Consider the following 22,982-nt stretch of genomic DNA (forward strand, 5'->3'; position numbering starts at 1 on the left):
GAGTAAAGGATAGATGTAAATATACACAGGAATGTGTGTGTATGTATATGGTGTGTGTGTGTGTGTGTGTGTATGTGTGTGTGTGGGCGTGTGTACATATATCCAGTGTGGGGCAGTAGAAAGAAGAGCAGATGTTAGGATTTAGATGACAACTATTCAAAGCTGTCCCAAAGTTAAGTGACTTCATCAGTGAGGATAATATGTGTTAGTTCCCTCACAAGGATTGTGTTTAAGAATCCAAGTGAAAGCATTTTGCAAATTTCAAAACGTTCAGATGTAAGTTGTTGGTTTTTAAAAAATATTATTATTGTTGTTGTTAGCTCTTCCAGTGATTAGGAAATAATTACATTTGCTTAATATCTTCCATTTTCCTCTCGTTGTGTAGGATTTTCTAGCTCATGTCATCCACCACCTGGCTGCTATTAGTTTGATGAGCTTCTCTTGGTGTGCTAATTATATTCGCAGTGGGACCCTCGTGATGATTGTGCATGATGTGGCTGACATTTGGCTGGAGGTAAACGTTTGCCGTTAAAAAAAGTAATAACAATACCACGTCCTGAGTTTCTGGGACTCCTTGCAGGAAGAATGGTCTATGAGTGATTTAGCAGGGCTCTCTGTCCTGAAAACACCCAAAGTCCGAGCATGTCTCTGGGTCCTCAGATCCTTCAAGCTTAGAGAAATGAAACCTTGTAGTGTTTAGTTTCCAGTCTTCTCCATGGTACTCGAGAGAGGTTAACCCATGGAATTCCACTTGTAAAAGTTGCATGCAGATACTAGCTCAGGAAGTAAGTTGAGATATTTGAGGAAGGAATGAACTCTAATCTTTTAAAAGGGAAATGAGGATTTGTGGCATTATGGATTCTTAATGTTGGATGGTACCATATATTTACTTAAGCCAAAGCCAAATACCCATTGGATGCTTGCACTGGCCCCATGCTGATTCTCCTCCAGCTTTAAAGAATGAGAGCTGATGTTTATTCAAATGACATTTATTTTCTAAGGAAGGAATGTTTTGGAGCAGAGGACATTAAAACAAGAGCCTTCCTTTTCCCAAACAACACAAAACATGAGAAACAAAGCAAATTAGGATTGTTTTCTCTACTTGTCTCTGTTCCGTGTTGGTCCCTGTTTGCCCTGAGGCAGTGACCCAACAGCTCTCTTGCCTGCCAGCTCTCCCGCTGTACTTAGGACCACATTTCCCAGAGCCAGGAGTTTGTCCTCTAAATACCTTCATTTATAATGGAGCTGAGGAAAAGGATGCTAACCCATCTCATGTTCAAGATTGCCTCTTGAAGGGCTGATAGCTGAATATAAGTTGGTATGGGAGAAATTCGATTTGATAGGATCTTGTTCTTCTAGATAAAGGTTCACCAAACTTTTTGGTGAAGGGCCAGATAGTAAATCTAGCTCTGTGGGCAACATAGGATCTCTTGCCATATATTCTTCTTTTCTGATTGTTTGCTCTTTCTTTTCTTGTACCCCTCTAAAAATGTAAAACCCATCCTTAAAGGGTGACCAGCTTTAGCCCATAGGCTGGACGGTAGTTTGCTAAACCCTGTTCTAGATGTAACCAGAAGTCATTTGAAACCATTTCAAAGCAACTGGTTACTGTTAAAATATTAAATGTGTACAGAATTTTGCTTCTTCTGTGTAATTGCCATTAGACATGTAAATCCCCTTCCAAAGGTCAAGATTATTCGGGGCAGCAAATGGCTTAGCAGAAGGATTGTGCCAGTTTTCCCAGGGTTGCAGTCTGAATGTAGCCATATCTGTTATAATTACCTCCTCCTCTGATCATATCTCAGTAACCCTGCCTGCAAATTAAGACCACATTGGTCATGACTTAAGAATTTTATGCTACTCTGTTGCTTCTAACCCCTTTAGCCTTTGGTGTGTGTCCACTGTAAAAACAGCTTCATTGTGTTGTTAAAAGGCAGTTAGATGTGGAGACTGGGGATAAGCTCTGGGTTGTCCCTGCCCACTCTCCCCCACCCCATCACTGACATGCTATAATTCCCTAGGTGACTTGGGCAAATCACTTAATGCTTTGTTTTCTGTCCTCAGCGGTAATATGAGAAGTCATATCTACCCCTTAGGGTATATTGTGAGGTTTAGCTCATTACTGTTGGAAAACGTTCTGAGGTTCTTAGGTGAAAGAAAAAAAAAAAAAAACAGAAGGAAAATGAAATGTCAGACTCAGAGGTCGCTTCATGGATAAACTATGAGAACAGCCTCATGTTGTTAATGATCATGAATCATTCCTGATTCACAAGCCATGATCTAACCTGAGGTTCAATGAGCAAGACCAGTACCTTCCACCAGCTGGGAAGGGCAACATTAAGTGGTGGCATGGGGCTGATTTCTGATATCCTCCAAAGATGCCTAATCCACAGATTCCTCGAATAGTTGGCTTTAACGTTTGCCTTCTCAGGCAAGTTCTAATTGAACCCAGATATGGTACAACTTCTGCCCCTGTTTAGACCCTCCTAAATATGGTGACTGTTAATCTTTCATATTCCTCAAGACAATTGGTGGGTCATTTTTTTTTAGCTCTTTCTCTGCAAGGAAGAACAGCCTTGACATCCACAACTCTGACTTAGAAAGAACCTCTGTCTTCATGCATCTTCCTGATCCTCTGGTTTTCCACACGTTCACGTTTGGATGCAGGACCCAACACTTGAACAGTATCCTGACTCATGCTTAGCAAAGGAGCGGGGGGACTATTGGATCTCCATCCTTGCACAGCCCAGAATATGCTGTGCGTGTATTTACCCCAGGGAATGCTACTTTGCCCTCACAAGTGCACTCTCTTCCTGCCTATGCATATCTCTAGCTAGCTCCCCTAGCCTGGCCTCTGACTCTTCAAACAACTCCCACTCCATTCCAGGCACGCTAAACTTCTGGCCTATCTCCCCATACCTACCTCCCACCCCCTTGGCAGACTAGCCTTCCACCTCAGCATTTGAGGCTGTTCCCTTCTGGGCCCCCTGCCACTCCACACTCTGATCCCATCCTTATCCCACGGTTAATATGGTGAAGTATGGAAAATGCAATGCAAACCCTTCCCGAAGTGTAGATAGGCTGCCTCTCTTGTTTTAGAGTGGCTTTGAGCTTCTGGGCCAATTTCAGTCCCAAAACCACCCTGACCCGAGCCACACTTCTGGAGGGATGACCTACACTCATCAACTCCTACCCATCTCCCATCACCCCCAAGTCCAGACACTTTCCCATGCAGCCTTGGGTTCCACTAGATAATGCAAGAGAGAATTCTCATCAGTTAACCTTCTACTACCACATTAAACACTTTCTGTAATTCCTTTTCTTCAATATAGATCATACGGGCAGTGTAGACTAGCATAAAGTAAATGGGGAAAAATCGAGTGCTTGCAACTTTGTTTCAACCAAGACAGGGCCCCCAGAGCAGCCTCCTCACTCGGCCCCTTCTGTCAGCTGCCTTGATTGCAACATGCCCAGCCCAGCACTTCACTCATAGCTCAACTTTTCTCCAGTCCAGCTCTCCAATCAGTTAAATGGAGAAAATAAACAAGTGCCCCAATAAAATGCATGCCAGCATTCATTGTGCTAACTTGTAGTGCTTGTGAAGAACAGGAGTAGTATTAAAGTCATCTGAACAAAAAAAAAAATAAATAAATAAAGTCATTTGAAAATATCTTTTTTTAAACATTCTATTCTGGCAAATTTCAAACATATGACAAAGAAAAGAGCATAATGGACCCAGTGGCCCATCCTCCAACGCTACCAGTTTTCAGTATGGCCGACCTTGTTTCGTCGATTTCCCCATCCATCCCTTTCCCCCACCCTGCTTTGAACCAAATCCCAGACATCATATCATTTCATTTATAAGTATTTAATTTCAGAGTTTTATTCTAATATCATTTTATCTGAATATGATTGCTTTCTTTGTTTTCAGTCTGCCAAGATGTTTTCTTATGCTGGATGGAAGCAAACCTGTAACACCCTGTTTCTCATCTTCTCTACCATATTTTTCATCAGCCGCCTCATTATCTTTCCCTTCTGGTGAGTAGACAAGGGGCTGGGCCATGCCTTTGGGCACCATGCTGAGGTGAGCCTTGGCACGTTGTTGAAGTCTCTTTCTTACATTGATCTCCAGTTGTTTGTGCCAAGTTCAGTCAGAGAAAATAGTGGGAGGGGGCCATTTTTATAAATAATTAAAACAACACCTTCCAATGTGGAAAAGGCTTATGATAAAGGGAGGTGGAAAATGTGTAACCCAATGGGTAAGCAGCAACTCTTACTCTATGTCTTGTTTCATGAATGTGGATCTTTGTGTTTAACAGCTTTTCCAGTTATTCACTGAAATGTCATTGGCCAATCACCAGCTCTTTGAAAGAGAGGCATGTTCTATGTTAAAAACATAGTAATTATAGCCACCATTAATTGAATGCCAGACACTGGATTAGGCCCTTTGTATATCTTGGCTCCAGTCTATACAACAAATTATAAAGATAGGTATTATCACTCTTATTTCACAGATGAGAAAACTGATACTGATTTCATTTTCCATGATCACTGGTCTTAACAATGGTCTGGATATCCTTTTAATATTGATTGGCTCTTGATCAGCCTGTTGATTTTGTTTAGCCAAGGGCTGGCAATAAAGAACCCATATTGTGTCTCCTCTGACAGTCATCCGTTTGGCAAGCATAATTTTTCATGTGTTGATTGACAGGAACCGGAGGAAAAGTGTGAGGAAGTCTTTGATAGTTTGGGAGAAAGAACTTATAATGAACCATTATTTGGGGCTGGTCTAAGAGTTTCAGATCCTCTCAACAGGAAAGTAGGGTTGGTGTTGCTGAAGATCCTGGGTCCCAGGAGTAAGAGAAGGGGACCCAGGTTCCAGATCTGATTCCTAGTGGGTGGACAGCACCCTTGACTAACCTGCAGGGAAGTCTGGTCAGACAGGTCAGTGGGTGCTGCCCTCCCTATGAAGCCAGCTACATCCTTAAACCAAGACGAATGTCTTACTTAGACATTTTCTGGAGAGGAGCAGCAGAGTGTAGCTGGATTAAGTTCGTGGATGCAAGTCAGGCCTAGATTCAAATCCCGGCTCCACACTTACTACCTGTGTAATCTTGGACATGTTAGATCATTTCCCTGGTCTCAGTTTCCTCATCTGTGAAATGGAAGTAATTGTTGTCACAAGGCTTAAATGAAGTAATACATATGAAATAGTGCAGAATAGTGTCTGGAAAATAGTAAGGACTTGGCAAATGCCAGCTACGTTTATTAAAGTTATTAATAAGTCTCCAAGAATTTGAAATTTAATTTAGAATCAAATCTGAGACACACGTTTAAAATACTCTCCTTGGTTGATGAATCACATCACCCCCACTTTTGCTTTGGTTGAACCAATGTGTTTGTGAAAAGATAATATTGTATGATAGCAGTTATTGATAGAATAGTATTGACTTTCAGGTAATATTTGAATTGTGGCTTTTCAGTGTGACTTTTATGATGCTATAAATCCAACATTTGCCTATCAATGGCCTCTTCTTATGTTCCAAAAGTACCATGTGTTCCGGTTATCTGTTGCTACATAATAAACCGTCTGAAAACTTAATGGCTTAAAACAGTGTTGGACAAGGTTTTTTTGTAAAAGGCCACAGAATATCTATTTTCAGCTTTAAGGGCTACATATGGTCTCTGTCACATATTATTCTTTGCTTTGTTTTGTTTCTTTTACAACCCTTTAAAAATGTACCAAGCCCAGCTGAGCTCACAGGCTGTAGAAAAACAGGTTGCAGGCCAGATTTTATCACCAAGTCTTAGTCTGCAGACCTCTCTCTTAAAACAACAATGTTTATTGATTATTATTATGGCTTATGGTTTTGGGAGTTGACTGGCCTCAGCAAGGTGGTGGTTTTCACCTAGGGTCTCTGTTGTGGTTACAGTCAGATGTGGTCAGAGTTGGGAATTTTCTTGAAGACCCTCACCCCACATGGTTGAAGTAACACATATAAAATCAACTGGTTGATGTTGATTTTTGGTTGAGACCTCAGCTGGAATACCTACACAGGACCTGACCTCCCCATAGCATGGCAGCTGGATTTCAAGGGTGAGCAGCTCATAAGAGAGCTAGGCAGACACTGTGTCTCATTTTATAACCCACCTGCAGAAGTCACATCATGCCACTTCCAACCTCATTTTCTTCATTGGATCCAGGTGACCAAGGCCAGGTCATATTTGAGGAAAGGAAAATTTAGACCCTTTTCTCCACAGGAGTAGTTTCAAAGAACTCGTGGGCATATTTAAAAACATACACCATGGAAGCTCTCAGTCCAGGGAACTCTCTGAGAAGCTTCACAGTCTTGCTGCTATGGTTGACTTTTGATTTAGCAATGAAAGACGATAACCTCAGACATTCCCATGATGTCTTAAATCAACAAGCAAGCTTACTCTTGCCCAGAAAACAACCAAACATCGTATTGGGGTTGAGTGATTGTGGAGGTGGTGTGTTACTTTCCCACACACCCTTGACTTTAAAAATCCTAGATTTAAGAAGTCGCTCTCTTGCCAGCATTTCTGGATTTCAAGAAGAATTAGTTGCATGCATTTGGCATTTTCTTGATCTTGATACTTTGCTGAATTCACCAGCCCACTGCAGAGGGCAGCCAATACCACTGTTTGCTGTCTTCAGGGAGTTGGATTGCAAATAAACCAGTATTAACAGACTTGATTGTAAAAATTTTTTTGCTGGTAAAAATTTTTCTGCACTGACGTTGACTGGTCCTCATTGTTTGGAAGGCTGGGGAAAGCCTCGCCAAGCTATTGGAAGTTTGAGAGATTGATTCTCGATGGTTTTTGAAAGACTCCGTTGCGGTGTGTTACCCTGGCTTAAATAGTGTTCCCATCAGCTTGAACGTGTTACACAATCATCTGGTGGTGCCAAAGAGGAAAAGTCATTTCCTTGTTGTTAGCCTGGCTCTAACCATCTGTCTAAAATGTGTAAGTGTAGATTCATCTTTCAAGGATATTTTATTAGTTCAGTTTTGGGGGGAATTTACTTGGACCAAACGATGTGCAGATGATAGCCTCTTTCAAGATTCAGACATTTTTGAGGTGCCGTGGGAGGCAGCTGGCTATCCAGTTGCTCTGTTTCTCACAACTGCTTTTGTTGCACATTTTGTGGTATGATGAAGGGCTGAGTGCGGAGAAGTCTTGACCCATCTGAAATTTATCTGGAAACTGTGCGAGAAAGAACCAGAGCTAGTACATTACACTTGCCTTTCCCTTTCTTTTACTTTCCCTTCGTTTTTCCTAGCCGTGAGCATATTTGCTTTTCTCTGATGAGTTTCTTTTGTGTGGGTACAACTGTGTCCCCTCTTCTCTCCTTCTGCTTTTCTCAGAAATCTTGTTTAGCCAATTCTCACTCCATCAGTGTCAGCAAGTGGTAATTACATGTTTTTTTATAATACTGTTCCTCTCAACATCAGGCAGGAATTCCAGTTGGCCTGGGCTAAATTACTTTAATCCAATTGCCTGGTTACCTCATTTGTTTGTATTTTTATTCAAAAGCATTTAAATCTCAGGCTTATATTTTTTTACATGGTATTCCCAAGTGTTTTATTTTTTTTTTTTAAGATTTATTTGTTTATTTTTGTGAGGGGAGAGAGAGAGTGAGAGAGAGGAGAGTGCATGAGCAGGGGGAGGGGCAGATTGAGAAGTGGACTCTCCACTGAGCAGGGATCCTGATGCGGGACTCGATCCCAGGACCCTGGGATCATGACCTGAGCTGAAGGCAGATGCTTAACCAACTGAGCCACCCAGGTGCCCGCAGCTGTTGTTTTAAAATAATGGCTTCTCTGCTTTTGAATTATTGGATGTATCCATTTATTTGAATACTATACAAATACTACCAAGGAATCACTAGGCTAGAAAGACCTTCCTAAGTTCAGGTAAACAGCTCCCCTGACTCTTGACAGTTTCCTTCATAAACCACAAGGACAGATAACAATTTAGTCCAGGCTGATCTGCTGAAGGAAAGGAACATTCTATCTCAATGAAGTTTACAGGGGGCGGTGCTGACTCACTGCTCCGTTTCCTGAACTCATTGCACCTAGATGTTGCGAGGAGTACTCGGGATGAATGAGATACAGTTCCTACCCTGCAGGGCAGTAGAAGAGATCTTTGTATCAACTACCTTGTCTGTATATTTGAAGATTAATACTGACCTGTGTTTTGGATGTTCAAAAAAATTTTCCAATGGTGAATAATATTCAAATAAGGAACTTCCTTACCTGCAAGGGTACATATGCTTGTGGTAGCTTTATATGCCCCAGCATTGGTTCACTGGATTCCAGGCTTTAGCTTTCAAGGATCTGGCTCTCACTGGCATAGAGAAACAGTACCGTGGGAAGCCTCAGGGGAAAAGGAATTCTGTGGGTGATGTGACCACATAAGTACTTGGAATGGCTATCAGAGAGAGGGAAGTTTTAAGAAAAGACAAGACAAAGCAAGAAGCATACAGCAGTGCTCTTAGCTGACACTCATCAGAGGGGAAACAAGAGTAAGGACACAATGGATCCATCCTTATAAGGCCCAGAGCCTGGGTGTCGTGGTGCTATGGTGGGCTTCCATGGCCCCATGGGATGGTACAGTGCCTTACACACAACCACCAGAGGAAAGGAAGGGCTCGTGCAATTTGAGAGTGGCTCTCTTGGAACTGGGGCCACTCCCTTGAGCCACCACTGCAGGTGTGTATCTCAGAACTAGACTTTCCAGTTTCATGCCTCATGTAAGAGACAATGAATTTCACCGCCTGTGTTTGTTCAATGTCTCGTTCGACAGTGTGCCCTCATAGGAGCCAGCCCCTTCCCTTGCACCTCTCATGCTCATTACTTCTGCTGTTCATAAATGAGTAAAGGACAGCTCCACCAATCACCCTTCTTCAAATCATACTTTAGGATAACAGACCCTACGCAGAATTTAGCCCAACCCCTTTATTCATTTACTTATTTGGGAATAATTTCGAGCATATAGGATAAATTCAAGTATATTACAAAGAACTTTAATGTATTACCTTCACCCAGATTTACTAGTTGGTATTGTGCCCTGTTTGCTTTCTCATTCCTGTTCTCCTACTCTCTCATCCCTCTCGCTCTCTCAACACACACGTGCACATACACACACACATATGTGCATATATGTGTCTACATATTTTTTCGGAATCATTTCAAAGTTGCAAACATCACTGTCCTTTTAGTCTTAAGTTCTTCACTGTGTCCTTCCCAAGAACAAGGAGATCCTTTTACAGAATCACAGTACAGTTCTTCAGTTCCAGAAATGTAGCAATCTACCGTCCATGTTTCAATTTTGTCCATTGATCCTATAATGTCTTTTATGGTTTTTTTCCCTCCTACTGGATCTGTCCCAGGATCATATTTGGCCTTCAGTTGTCATTCACCTGGAACAATTCTTTACCCCTTCTGTGTCTCAGGTCATCAGCATTGTTGTAGCATTTAGACCCCCTATTTATATTCCAGGTGAGGAGTTAAGATATTTCCAGGATCACACAGCTAGTTATGAAAGAACCAAGACTAGAAATGGGGTTATTTGAAACACAGAACAGATATGTTTCAAATTAAATTACTAAATCGGACAACTGAAAGCAGGCATAATTTGCCTTCCCTAAGTATTTATTAAATTTCCTTCAACTACACAGTCACTTTGAAATATAAGACATCCCTGAAATATAAGGTAAGCAATTACTCACCAGTGGAACCAGTCTTTGTTATCCTGAAAAGGCTTAATGCTCACACCTGCAATTAGTAAGAGAAAAGGACCTTCACCTTCCAGTATTCATTAGGAAAATGCAACTTTTGTTGGCTGCCTTATCTAGCCCAGCAAATCCAACTACTGTTTAAACCAACAATGTGATTTTTTTCAAACCACTGAAATTCTAGTGATTGCTAGAGGGAAGGTGGGAAAGCAAACCAAAGAGGGAAAAGGCCGAGGTTCACAATCCAGGGTCACAGTCGTAGTGCATCTGTTGGGACAGATTAAAGGCCAGTGGACGGAGCAGAGTGGCTTCAGGAATCCAGGAGCATGGCAGTCTCTGAGCATCCTCTGTGAAAAGAGAAATTCCATGTAGTCCGGAAGGGAAACATGGGTTTGTGTGTTCATGCGTCTGCCTGCACATGTGACACACGCATGTTTGGGACAAAATTGAGAAGGACAGAGATGTTTATTTTTCCCTTCTTCCCACTCTTCTTTTAGCAAAGGAAGAGAAGAGAAGGATTGGGATTGAGAGGCTGGACCATCCTTTAGAGAGGACACAGATAGAAAGAGGTCCTGGCCGAGTAACTGCAGCCCCCAGACCTGCTGTCCCTGGGGCCACACCGGCCACACGCTTCACAGCTCCTCTCCACTTTGGTCCCCTCTGTCCTCCTGCACACAATGTTCCGGGCAACACAGGGTCCCCACTCCTCCAGAGCTCCTCTCCCTCTCCCGAGGGGCTTCCCCTTCCTTTCCCAAAGCAGAAGCTCCAGGCAGTTCAGCCGCACGCTCCCCTGGGTGTTGCTCTCACCGTAGCGTGAACCTAAGCCCTCTGCTGGAGGAAGGGGTGGGTGGGAAAGGGCGTCGTCACAGCGGGAGTCACGGCAATAGTCAGAACTACCATTTTTCCAGCGCTTCCTGGATGCAAAGCTCTTCCCGTTTATCAACTGATTTAGCCCTCACAACAACTTGATGAGGAGAGTGGTGGCGTTTCCATTTTACAGGAGAAATGGATGCCCAGAGAGCTTATGCCACTTGCTGCAGACAGCAGGCGAGCTGTGATCATCATCTAGCCGGCCCCGGAGCCCATGCCTTTCCTCTGCCCTCGCGGCAGTAGCTCGGCTCTCTCTGGAGGCATCTGCATTGTAATGGTGGTCTCTTCCATTTCTAGGACGCTACAGTTGGTAAAGCTGCCTGTGTGTCCCCCTGGAGCCTCCCAGTCATGGGACGGGGTGACTTCCACCCTGTCCAAGACCAGGACGCTCAGTGACTTGCGTACAGTTTACGAGGCAAGAAAAGTGGCCTCAGCCCCAGAACTCTGCTCTGACGAGGCTAGGCCAGGTGTATCATTCCCCTTTCTAAAACCAGCAAAGCTTCCCCGATGCCGGGACTTACAAAGCCGACAGGAGATGTCTGGTTTCACCTCTGCACCTGCATCTTATACCACCTCTCCCTGCCACTCCTCTCCCTTCAGCTACTTCTGTCTCATCTTAGCCCTTAACTTTCCTACAATGCCTCCCACCTGAGGGCCTCATACATGTGGTCCCTTCCAACCAGAATGCTCTTTTCTGTGTCTTCCCTTGAACTGCAAGAATAGAGAAATCTCAGTTCAGCAATACCCACCCCCTTGTTTTGTTTTGTTTTGTTTCCTTTGTATGGATCACAATGAGTAATTACATGTTTAGGTCATTATTCACATTCTCTGGTAGGATCTATAAAGGAGATGCTTTCGAATTGTTTCCTTTGTTACTTTTGATATTGACAAATTCCTAATAGGGGACCTAGTAAGGAGCAAGACCCCTGAACAGGGGAAGGGAGGATACAGAGATGAAGACATCATGGCTGTTGCCTTCGGAAAGCTTGCCAGCTAGTGAAGAGTGAACTTGTACAAGCAAGGATGACCGCAAGGCAGGATGAATCAGGCCAAATGCTCTCAAGGAGTTGGTAGTGGGGGGCAATTCCTAGAGGAATTGCCATACATTCAGAGGCGATCAGAATAGCAAGAAGACTTCATTGTAGAGGCGCCCATGCTTTGATGGGTGAAGAGAATTTCAGCTGAAAAGGGGGAAGGGCATTGTAGGCTGAGAGAGTACAGAATAAGGCACACAATTGCTTACAGATCCAGCAAATCAGAATGGCAAAGAGGCTTATTATTTCCTGAAATCCCTGTGAATGCAGGCCCCAGAATGTGAGCCTTACAGCTTTAGGGATTTGGGCCAGTTTTATTCATTGCTATATTCCTGGCTCCTATAAAGTTCCAGGTAGCACTTTGGTAGGTGCTCAATGAACACTTATTGAATGAATTGGGTAGATAATCATTGCTTCCATTTTACAATTGAGAAAATGCACAGAGAAGTGGATCAAGGCTACACAGAACCAGGACTTTAAGTGGGAGAGCCAATATATTAAGAAACTATGGGAAAATATATTTTATAATGATGGAAGTGAGGAAGGCCCTTTAAAGCATACATGGAGGCTACCTAGAAAGGCAAAAATTGATGAATTTGGTTACAAAAATGTTTTAGAAGTTAGTTTGCCCCCCCAAAAAATCATTAACAGGGTTGAAAGAATTAGACGATGTAGTGATATTTATTTATTTATTTATTTATTTACTTATTTATTTATTTTAAAGATTTTATTTATTTATTTGACAGAGAGAGACAGCGAGAACAGGAACACAAGCAGGGGAAGTGGGAGAGGGAGAAGCAGGCTTCCCGCTGAGCAGGGAGCCCGATGTGGGACTCGATCCCAGGACCCCTGGATCATGACCTGAGCCGAAGGCAGACGCTTAACCGACTGAGCCACCCAGGCGCCCATGATATTTAATATGATAAAAAATAATGTTGTTATGCTTGATATGTAAAGAGCACTCATGAATCAATAGAAAAAGTAAACATCCCAAATAGAAAAATGGACAGATACCATGAAGAAGCAGTTCACAAAAGTATCAATCAAATAAATATAAGTATATATAACCAAATAAAAGTATATATCCATATATATTCACTTCACAAGAAATAAAAATGTAAATATAAACAGCATGATGTTCTTTTAGATAGAGGCTGACAAAGTACAATGTTGGTCAAAATCTAAGGAAGCAGGTACTCTCATACACTGGTGTAAGAAAATAAATCGGTATGGTCTTGCGGGGAAGCAGTCTAGCAATGTATTCTAAAATGTAAAATGAGTATACTTTTTTATTAAGGACTTTAGCTATTCTAAGAAAATAATCAAACGGTTCTATCAAAATGTCTTTACAAGTAATTCTTACAGTATTCTCTATAACATAATGAAAATTTGGAAACCACTATCTATCAAAAAGGGATTAGTTAAATAAATTATGATATCTATACCTAGATTTCTGTGCAGGTATTACATAGCCTGGCAAACTCTGGCTCGCAGGCCAAATCCAGCCCACTGACTGTTTTTGTTAATAAAGTTTTATTGGAACACAGCAGCACCCACTAACTGGTGTATTTCTACGGCTGCTCTTACACCATGGTGGCAGAGTTGAGTATTTGCAACAGAAACCAAATGGCCCAGAGGCATAAAATATTTATTATCCATCCCTTTCCAAAACTGTTTGCTGATCCCTGATACATAGATTTATTCATTGACATGGAAAGCTCTCTCTAGCATATGACTGAGTCATAAAAGCAGGGTACAAAAATCACATGCATAGTATGTTTCTGTTATATAAGATCATGTGGTCATGGGGAAGGGGCAAAAAAAGGAAAAGGACCGTAAAACTTAAAGAATGTATTTTTAGGGCGCCTGGGTGGCTCAGTTGGTTAAGTGACTGCCTTCGGCTCAGGTCATGATCCTGGAGTCCCGGGATCGAGTCCCACATCGGGCTCCCTGCTCGGCAGGGAGTCTGCTTCTCCCTCTTCCCTCTCGTGCTCTCTGTCTCTCATTCTCTCTCTCTCAAATAAATAAATAAAATCTTTAAAAAAATAAATAAAATAAAAGAATGTATTTTTAGGAGGGATGACTTCAATTATGTTTCCCAAAATGTACTGGGTTACCTGCGAGTTGTGAGATGTTAGGTGATTTTTCCTTAAACTCTTTATATTTTTCTGTAATTCCCAAGAGTCTAGAAGGGATTTGTATAAGTGGAATGGATAGGTGGCCATTATCTTTGTTATATAGAGGTGTTATAAATTGTTATAATTTTGGACAGTAGTTTGGTAAAGTCTTAACAGTTTTTAATACACACCTGAATGTACATACTAATGTGCACCTTGAAACAGTCATTTCACATTTCGGAATCTGCACTTCTAAAGAAATAGCCTTCCATTTGGGAAAGACCACATACACCGAGTTGTTCAAGCAGTGTAAACTGTTTTTTGATTCCACGCTAAGTGGAGTTGAACATAAAACCCCACGTGTGGCAGACATCTCTGAAGGTCAACAGCAAGTGTAGCTGAGGCTGGGGAACAGTTGACATCCTCATACGTGGCTGGTGGGACTGCACAGCAACCACTCTGGAGAGCAGGTTGTCGGTTTCTTGAAGTTCAATGTATCCTTATATGTGAGACCCAACCACTATGGTCACACAAAACCTGTATGTGACTATTTATAACAGACCTATTCATAATGGTCAAACACTGCAGACAACACGAACGCTCTCCGAAGGATGGGTAGGAACACAAAGTGTGAGACGTCCGTAGAGTGGGCTACCACTGCATAATCCAAAGCAACATGCTCTTGGTGCCCACAACAACTTGGAAGACTCTTAAAGGCACCGTGTTGAGTGAAAGAAGGCAGTCTCCGAAGCTGACACACCGTGTGACCCCATTTATATGGCTTTCTTGAAAACACAAAATTAGAGAGCAGATGAGGGTTTGCCAAGTTCTAGGCCGGGGGGAGAGAGTGGGACTCGAAAGAGAGAGCACAGGGTTTTTTTGTTTGTTTGTTTGGTTTTTTTTTTTTGAGATGATGGAACGGTTTTGGATCGTAATCATGGTGGTCGTTACATAGATCTCTGTATGTATTATAATTCATACAACACCAAAAAAAGAGTCAGTTATACTATATGTTCATGTAAAAACTAAAAGTAAATATGTATAGGAAAAACCGGAAGATAATACACAAAGACCCCAATATAATTTGTTTAGCCTGGTGGTATTATGGGCAACTCTATTTTTTTCTTATTTTTCCTATTTTGCATGAATAGATTACTTTTATAATTAGAGTAATATAGTAACGGGCAAACCAACCCAGGAACTCTAAGATCATGGTAGTGTGTGAAGTTTGGGAAGGAAACAGGGGAGCCCTTCATTCAGCAGTCATATCTGAAGGCACTGTGCGTTCTGGGTCATCAGGGGCAGCTCAAAATGATGGCCACACGTCTGTTCATGAAATCCATAGTTATGCAGTTTGCTTTAGAAAGTGGAAGTAATAATAGAGTTTTTGTTTCTTGAAAAGCCTCCTTTATTGGAAAATTTACTCTTCTAAAATTCCCCATTCACCTTTGCTGCCAAATATATGAGGTTGCGTCATAAGGGCAATTATAACCCCATGTAAACATGCATTATCCCATTTGTTCTACAAACCCCAGGGAAGCCAAGGAGGGCTGTGTACACTCTTCTGTTTGCAAAGAGGAAACCCAGGTACAGAAACTGCCGTGTAGGCAGCATGACAATAAAAATTCCATTTGCTTTAACTTTTTTCCCCAGAGGCAGACCGTATATTGTTTTTGTAGCTCGCCAATAATGATATAAAAGGTAATATTATCATGCTGTCTTCCCTTGAGAATTTCCTGGGCATGGTTAGAAATGAAATAAACGTTGTATGCCTTGAGAGAATAAGTATTCGTTTTCCCCCTGAAAATGCACTAGTACTGTGTAATGAAATGCTTTCCTCTGTTTGGTTTCTTTTAGGATTTTATATTGCACCCTGATTCTGCCTCTGCATTATCTTGAGCCTTTCTTTTCGTACATCTTCCTCAACCTCCAGCTCATGGTCCTGCAAGTCCTTCACCTTTACTGGTGTTACTTCATCCTGAAAATGCTCAGAAGATGTTTATTCATGAAGGTAAGGGCGGCCTGAGTCTTGCTGCTCTTAGCAAGTGAATTTCATTGACAGGTTGAAGGTGATGCCCAGACGATGGAACGCCCTGGTTAATTTGGAGTTAACCAGAATTCCTTTTTTTCCCCTTGATTTGATCATGACTGATAAAAATGTACCTAAAATGTAAAATGTAAAAACCTAAAATGTTTTTCTTTAGGTAGGTCTCTACAGTGCTTTTAGGAAATTGCTTTTGTTAGAGGACAAGTCCTTTTTATAAAACTTTTATCCAGAAATTGATTGTTGCTTTTTAAAGAATGTGCTAATGAGTTTAAATTTGCTCTAGTTTGGGACAAGCTTTATTGTGATAGTGGAGTAATATTTCAGAGCCTTAGGTTTACCTTCACTGAGCACCCAGTTTGCACGTAATGCTCCCCGCCGAGCCTTCTCCTACCATCTGAAATATTGTCTGTCATTTGGCTGTGCTTTTTTCCTGAAAACAGCTTCTTCTCTAAATAGTAACATATTAATAATACATTTTAGACAATAGAAGTTTTTTGTTTGTTTGTTTTGAATTCTGTTCTGGGTTTTAATTCCAGAACAAGGGTAGGAGGGCTTCAGAAATGAGTAAGACACAAATCACTGCCTTTGGGGAAACAACCCAACATCTGGGGGGGAGTATTCACCTACTAGCAACTACCTATATTGTGCTAAAGAGACATCCCATAAACTTGCTGTGGAAGACAGAAACCAGTTGACTCAAGGTCCAGCCAGGGAACATTATCGAACGGATGGAATTTGACTTAGACCTTGAAGGCAAGTAAAAAAAAAAAAAAAAAACAAAAAAAACCACAGCTTCTTCTTTGTCGGTAAATCATACTTCTAAGGGAGTTTTAATTAAGGATCTTTTGAGGTGGAAGTTACAGTGGGCCCATTTTCAAGTGCTACCATCCATGTATACACATCACTGTATCATCAGAGGGAGTGGCTCGTATGTAACAGGTATGGCGGTAATTTATCTGATAAGCTCATGTTCTGATCAACTGTCCGATTAATTCATTTTCCTACTTTGGTAAATGACTGTTCAAGAATTGACAAATGAAATGGACATTGTGATAACTGACCTCTGGGTTTTCTACCATCTCCTAGCTTCTAGATCTAGACAGAGGTATAGGGAGTTGGACTACATCTGGATTGATCACAAACCAAATTCGGAAAGTAGTTTTTGTTTGCTGGTTTTACTAAATGACTGACTTGAGCTTGTTTTCCTGGGAGCGGACTCTTCTCCCTTAAAAAGTCGGCGTGCCAAGAAAAAACGCTTTCATCGAATGGTTCTAGCTTATTAATATTCTAAATAGTTTTCTCATGACCTCTGCAAAAGTTATTTTACTTCTGAGTGACTGATGATAAAGTTGAAGTGAGTGTGATAAGGTTAAAAAGTCGAGCAGTTAGACCCTTTGCACATCGAGGGCTTGGAGGGAAGGAAGGGCGCTGAACTGAGGCTGTCCCACCCCTGGGTCAAGCCTTCCTGGAGCGCCCATCTCCCTAGGCAGAAACTGTTCCCTTAATCACTGGTGAGTGACAATAATTACAGGCTGGAAGGGAGCCAGGCTGAACAAAACTTGGAGACCAGAGGATGCTCTTGTTTGGTTTTAGCAGCATCATGTTCATATTTCTGATCTCTAATGGGTTGTACCAGGCCTGATTGAAAACCCAGTGGATTGGGGAGCCGTGGACAGGAATTCCCGATTTCTCATGCTGTACTTTGGAAAAGCTGTTTCCAATTGCCATTTGATAGCAGTAGTAGAGGCCCCCACAGCCCTAATCCCTGCAGTTCGTATGACTTCAGCTGGCTTGCATGTGCACTCTGTTTTCCATAGCAGTGGCAAAACTGGCTGTGAAATCAGCTTATTCCTCCAAAGCCATAAAGCTGCCTTTTAAAGAATGCTATTTGAAGGCACCGTTGCATTGCAAAGGGGAGGAGACAGATAAAGGCGGGAGCTGACACTCTTAGAGGAACAATGAACAAGTCAGTTTTCAACTCTATTTAATAACTCGTTAGCATTTAATATACACGCCTCAATTGTTACTAAGGTGACGCGTTCTTGGATATTTAGAAAATGGAACTGCCAAAGTTCTTAGGCCTCTTAAAATGTCTTTCAAATCTTCTAACAGAGATTGGGAATTTGTCTTTTTAAGTTCCTTATGCCTGGTAGGCCCTTAAGAAGTAGTTTCGAAGATGCAAATGAATACATATCACACCAGGGTGGAAAGTTACAAGATTATTTATTAATCTTTTTTCTGGTCTCCATAGATTTGCATGGTAGACTGGAAAGACAAAAGTGACTGTACATCTTAAAAATGGCACTCATTGAAATATCCGCACCTTATTTTCCTTCAACAGTGGGGTCACTGCGTGCATATGGCAAATGGGGACCTTCTACCATTTGCTTCTGTTAATACCTTAAAATAACAATATCCCTATAATTTCAGGATTCTGACATAGTGGTTAGCAGGCACTGATGAAACTGAGCTGGTTCCTATAAAATGGGGGTTTTGTGAGGGACTCCCAGCTCACACCTCCCATCAGGAAGTATGATGGGCTGAGGTATTTGTCTTGTCATTCTCTTTGCGAACACAAAAAGTGCTTTCAGAGGAAATTAGGAGGGTGGCATTCTCTCGTTTAATATTACTTAAGAGAATGTGATCATCCCTATGCTTTTATTTTCTTCTTCCTAAATATCACACTGGGTGCCGGCCAACTCAAGCATGTCTCTTTGACATCTTAGGCTGGTGTGCAGCCAAGACACGGAGGGCAGGGCCGAGCGTGCCGCCATTACAGCCTAGAGCCGGGATGGAACGACTAGCCCCTGGCAACCTGCCCCAGCCATCTGCTCTGGACAGGCAGTGTCTCTGGAGTTCACAGATGACACTTGACACACGTTCAACTCTTTTAGCTAAAGAAAGGAGGACCCTTCTCGTAAATAGGAGAAATCTGAGGCCTCAACCAAATTCGCACAGTAAGTTTGTGGCAAAGCTCGAAATGAGTCTCTTCACTTGCAGTACTTTGCCTTTTCTAATTAACTGTTGATCTGAAATAGCCAGAAAATTGATTGAAAAAACTGGCACGGAAATAAGAAAGAATCCATAAACAACTTGAATAATCAAGGTAGTGGAATAAAACACAGCACAATTTCTTTAGCTTGTTTCTGAACTTTCTAAAAATGTAAGAAAACGTTTCGGAATTCTTTTCTCAGTTTCAGAGCACTTCCCAGTAAAGCAAGTCGGAATAGCTAAGAGTACAGGCTTTCCCGTTTGCTGGCTGTGTGATCTGAGGCATATTACTTCCATTTACTGCCTCAGTTTCTCCACCTGTAAATTGGGGATGATGATATTAACACCTGCCTTGTAGGATAAAGCCCTCAGAACAGCACCTGGCACATAGCAAGCACATGGGAAGGTTGGCTGCCAGGACCATTACCATTATTCCTATTCACTCAGGTTCTTTGTGGCAAGTCACAGAGAGGCTGTGACTTCCAGGTCGCCTGGCAGTTGGGTGTCAGTCAAGCCCTCCCTCCCTTCCGCTTAGATAATGCTGCAGCTGAGTCAGGTGTCCGTCCACGGGCGCCCATGACTGTTTGTTAAGCTGTCTTCAGCCAGTTAATTTGTGTGACTCACATTCTGATGATCCTTTTTGACACACTTGCTCAGATATCAGTGTTTTAGTGAAGAAATACAAAATCTGTAACATCCAGCAAAACTCCAGGTCTCTTTTGTTAGTAGTTAATAGTGTATCTAAAAACTGCCCTTTGCTGAACAAGAGATAAAAATATCACAAGGGCTGGCAGTTAAAATAGAGTATTATAAAAATACTATCAGTTTGGGGCACCTGGGTGGTTCAGTCGGTTAAGTGTATGACTCTTGGTTTCAGCTCAGGTCATGATCTCAGGGTCATGAGATCGAGCTTTGTGCAGGGCTTGTGCTTAGCAGGGAGTCTGCTTGTCTCTTTCCCTACCTCCTGACTCCCCCCCAACTAGCTCTTGCATGCACATACACACTCTTGCTCTCTCTCAAACAAATAAATAAGTAAAATCTTTTTGAAAATGCTATTGGTTTATATTTCTATATTTCTGAATATTTATACAGGTTAACTGCTTTAACAATCTATTGAAGAAACAATAGTGGAGTTTATAAACTTGTAACAAGTAACTGTGCAAAGTTGCTCAGCTTAAAGAATTCCAGATTTGAATATTCTTCCACACTGTACATTCAGCCGAGCCACAGAATAGACTTCCAGAACTGGGAGAGACCCGTGAATATCCACCAGGACAGCACGGCCCCCCTCTTCAAGGCCTTCCTACTGCACCACAGTGTACTGCTCACCTGTACATAAAACTGCTGGTTCCTAGACGAAGAGAGGGGGGTGAGTGAAGAAGTTCCATGACTCACCCAAGGTCACACAGGAGTGGGTTTCATGCCTGCGAAGCCTGAGATTTCACAGGCTATGATGCTAACACTGTGCTCTTCTTCCTCCCTGGTAGCTCTGAGTCCTCCAAACATGAGTGATACGTATTTAATGTGTGTGTGTGTTTACCTGTGTTTCTCCATGTGTGAGTTTAGTGTGATGTAGGCTCAGCTCTCACACACTTCATCATCTTTTTGTTTCCTGTTCAGTGAGTTTTAATGAATGTATAGAGCATGCAACCATTACTCTGTTAAAATGTAGAACATTTCTATGACCCTATAAAGATCTTACTGCCTAATTCTGGTCATCACCCGTTCCCACATTGGCAACCAGTCTTCTTACTTCCATCCCCACAGATTAGTTTCAACTTTCTTTAAAAAAAAAAAAAAAGATTGATTTTGTGAGAGAGAGCGAGAGAGAGAGCAGGGGACAGGGGGCAGTTGGAGGGGCAGAGGGAGAGGGAGAGAGTCTAAGCAGATTCCATGCTGAGCATGGCACCCAACATGGGGCTCGATCTCATGACCCTGAGAGCATGACCTGAGCCGAACATTTCATGGACTGCATCTCCCAGGCACCCCTCAACTTTCTTTTCTTTTTTTATTTATTTTTTATTTATTTTTTTAAAGATTTTATTTATTTATTTGAGAGAGAGAGAATGAGAGATAGAGAGCACGAGAGGGAAGAGGGTCAGAGGGAGAAGCAGACTCCCTGCCGAGCAGGGAGCCCGATGCGGGACTCGATCCCGGGACTCCAGGATCATGACCTGAGCCGAAGGCAGTCGCTTAACCAACTGAGCCACCCAGGCGCCCTCTTTTCTTTTTTTAAAGATTTATTTATTTATTTATTTGACAGAGAGACACAGCGAGAGAGGGAACGCAAGCAGGGGGAGTGGGAGAGGGAGAATCAGGCTTCCCACGGAGCAGGGAGCCCAAAGCAGGACTCGATCCCAGGACCCTGGGATCACGACCTGAGCCAAAGGCAGATGCTTAACAACTGAGCCACCCAGGCACCCACCCCTCAACTTTCTTAAACCTTATATAATTAGAATCACACAGCATGTGCTTTTCTATATTCTTTCACTGCAAACTTCATAATCTTATCATGCCTCTGCTCTGTTCCCTTTGTCATCGTTACCTTGCCAGTAATCCATGAATTCCAGCTCTTTGGAGAGGGCGCCCTTTAGAAAATCTCCCGTGGGCTCTCCCATTAGGGGATTTTGTGGCTTAAAACAATCATAAGATTTTATAAACTCGAAGGTGTGGAGTTGTTTAAAGAAGTCAAAGTAGAAGCGGCAGCCGTCTGCATGGTTCTAAGATAATAACAGAAGGAAAACATAGCAAACTGAGCAAACTGGCTTCTTCCCAGCTCCCTGCCTCCAGCAGAATTCCTGTTGCTTTGCCCTGGACCCAGAGGCCTCATTAACAGACCCCCAGGCCCAACCAGGGCACCTAGATGAATGCGCGGGAGGAGACCCGACCTTACACTCACATCTTGAGATGGAAGCAACTCAGAACTGGAAAGAGGGGTTCACCTGCCCGATGGGGAGTGGAGGCTCTGCAGGACAGGGGGGCTTCCTCAGGCTGCTCCAATCATGACCAGAACCCATGCAGTGACCTTTTCGGTGAATGTCTGTTTTTCTACAGCAGGATAACATTATCCAGGCATTTCTTTAGATACTGGGTTGTTTGATAGCCTTTCCCAAGCTATTTGGAAATTCTTCTAGCATCTTCTTCCAAACTGTTTCTTCTTGCTGTTAGGACAGTCCCAGTGGGTGCCCATGTCCAGGTACTGTGCCACCTCTTCCTGATGATGAAAATAGCCTGACTTCTCAGCTCTTCCTTCCAGGCACACGGGCCTCTGATGGAAAAAGATTATATTAGTGTTCCTAAATCAGTCAAACAAGATTGTATTTCAGTTTTCTTCAATCCATCCTCCATTCCTTTGGAAATAGGCGTGGGCAGTGGCTGGAGGTCAGCAGCCAAGTGAGGACTGTTATTTCTAGCATTCAGCTGCTGGGTGACTGTTCAAAAGTGGCAAATCTCACTTCTCCGCAATCGCCTGTGAATTTTTAATTATGCAAATGATTTTCCATACTTACTTTATCAGGTATTAGTTCCCTTTGTGCATACCCCTGAACTTCTTGTCTTGTGTGTTTCTTAACAGTGGTTTTGAAGATACTAGTTCTTTGGAGGTACCGGACTAGTCAGGTCATTGGGTGGGCAGGAAGTCAGCTGAAGCCATTGTAAAAGGAAGGGACTTCTCAAATGAGAGTTGTCCTGCAAAAGCATCTTTGAGGGTAGCAGTAGGCACTCAAATCTTGCCCTTTCTTTCCTCTGTCCCAAATGTTGACTCTGATGTTTCCTTGAACCACTGGTCATATCTCGCTGAAGTTGAAAAGGAGGTGAGGGATGGGGGAAGATCCAAGGAAAAAGAGATAAAAGAAGCTCTGACATCTCTCATACTTGGCTTTAAAAAACGTTTCACAAAATCCTTGGGGTGCCTGGATGGCTCCGTCGGTTAAGTGTCAGACTCTTGATTTTGGCTCAGGTCATGATCTCAGGGTCATGAGATTGAGCCCCGTGTTGGGCTCCATGCTGGGCGTGGAGCCTGCTTAAGATTCTCTCTCCCTCTCCTGCTGCCCCTCCCCCCCACTCATGCATTCACTCTCTAAATAAATAATAAATAAAAATCATTTCACAAAAATGGAATTGATTTTTATATATTCCTGAAAGGAACAGATACTTTCCATTTT

At 42.5% G+C, this 22,982-nt stretch overlaps 1 protein-coding gene across 4 annotated transcripts in view; it reads left to right on the forward strand.

Annotated features, from left to right (window-relative positions):
- Positions 1-22,982, forward strand: part of CERS3 (ceramide synthase 3) — a 113,295-nt gene that overhangs the window by 68,783 nt on the left and 21,530 nt on the right. For all 4 annotated transcript variants that reach the window (XM_027571436.1, XM_027571435.1, XM_027571437.1 and 1 more), the window contains 3 exons: positions 386-514; positions 3,932-4,038; positions 15,639-15,792. In XM_027571436.1, coding sequence (XP_027427237.1) covers positions 386-514; positions 3,932-4,038; positions 15,639-15,792 — 390 coding nt within the window. The remainder of the gene's footprint in view (positions 1-385; positions 515-3,931; positions 4,039-15,638; positions 15,793-22,982) is intronic.

This window comes from Zalophus californianus, chromosome 6 (genome assembly GCF_009762305.2).
Source record: "Zalophus californianus isolate mZalCal1 chromosome 6, mZalCal1.pri.v2, whole genome shotgun sequence".
Classification (NCBI taxonomy): domain Eukaryota; kingdom Metazoa; phylum Chordata; class Mammalia; order Carnivora; family Otariidae; genus Zalophus; species Zalophus californianus.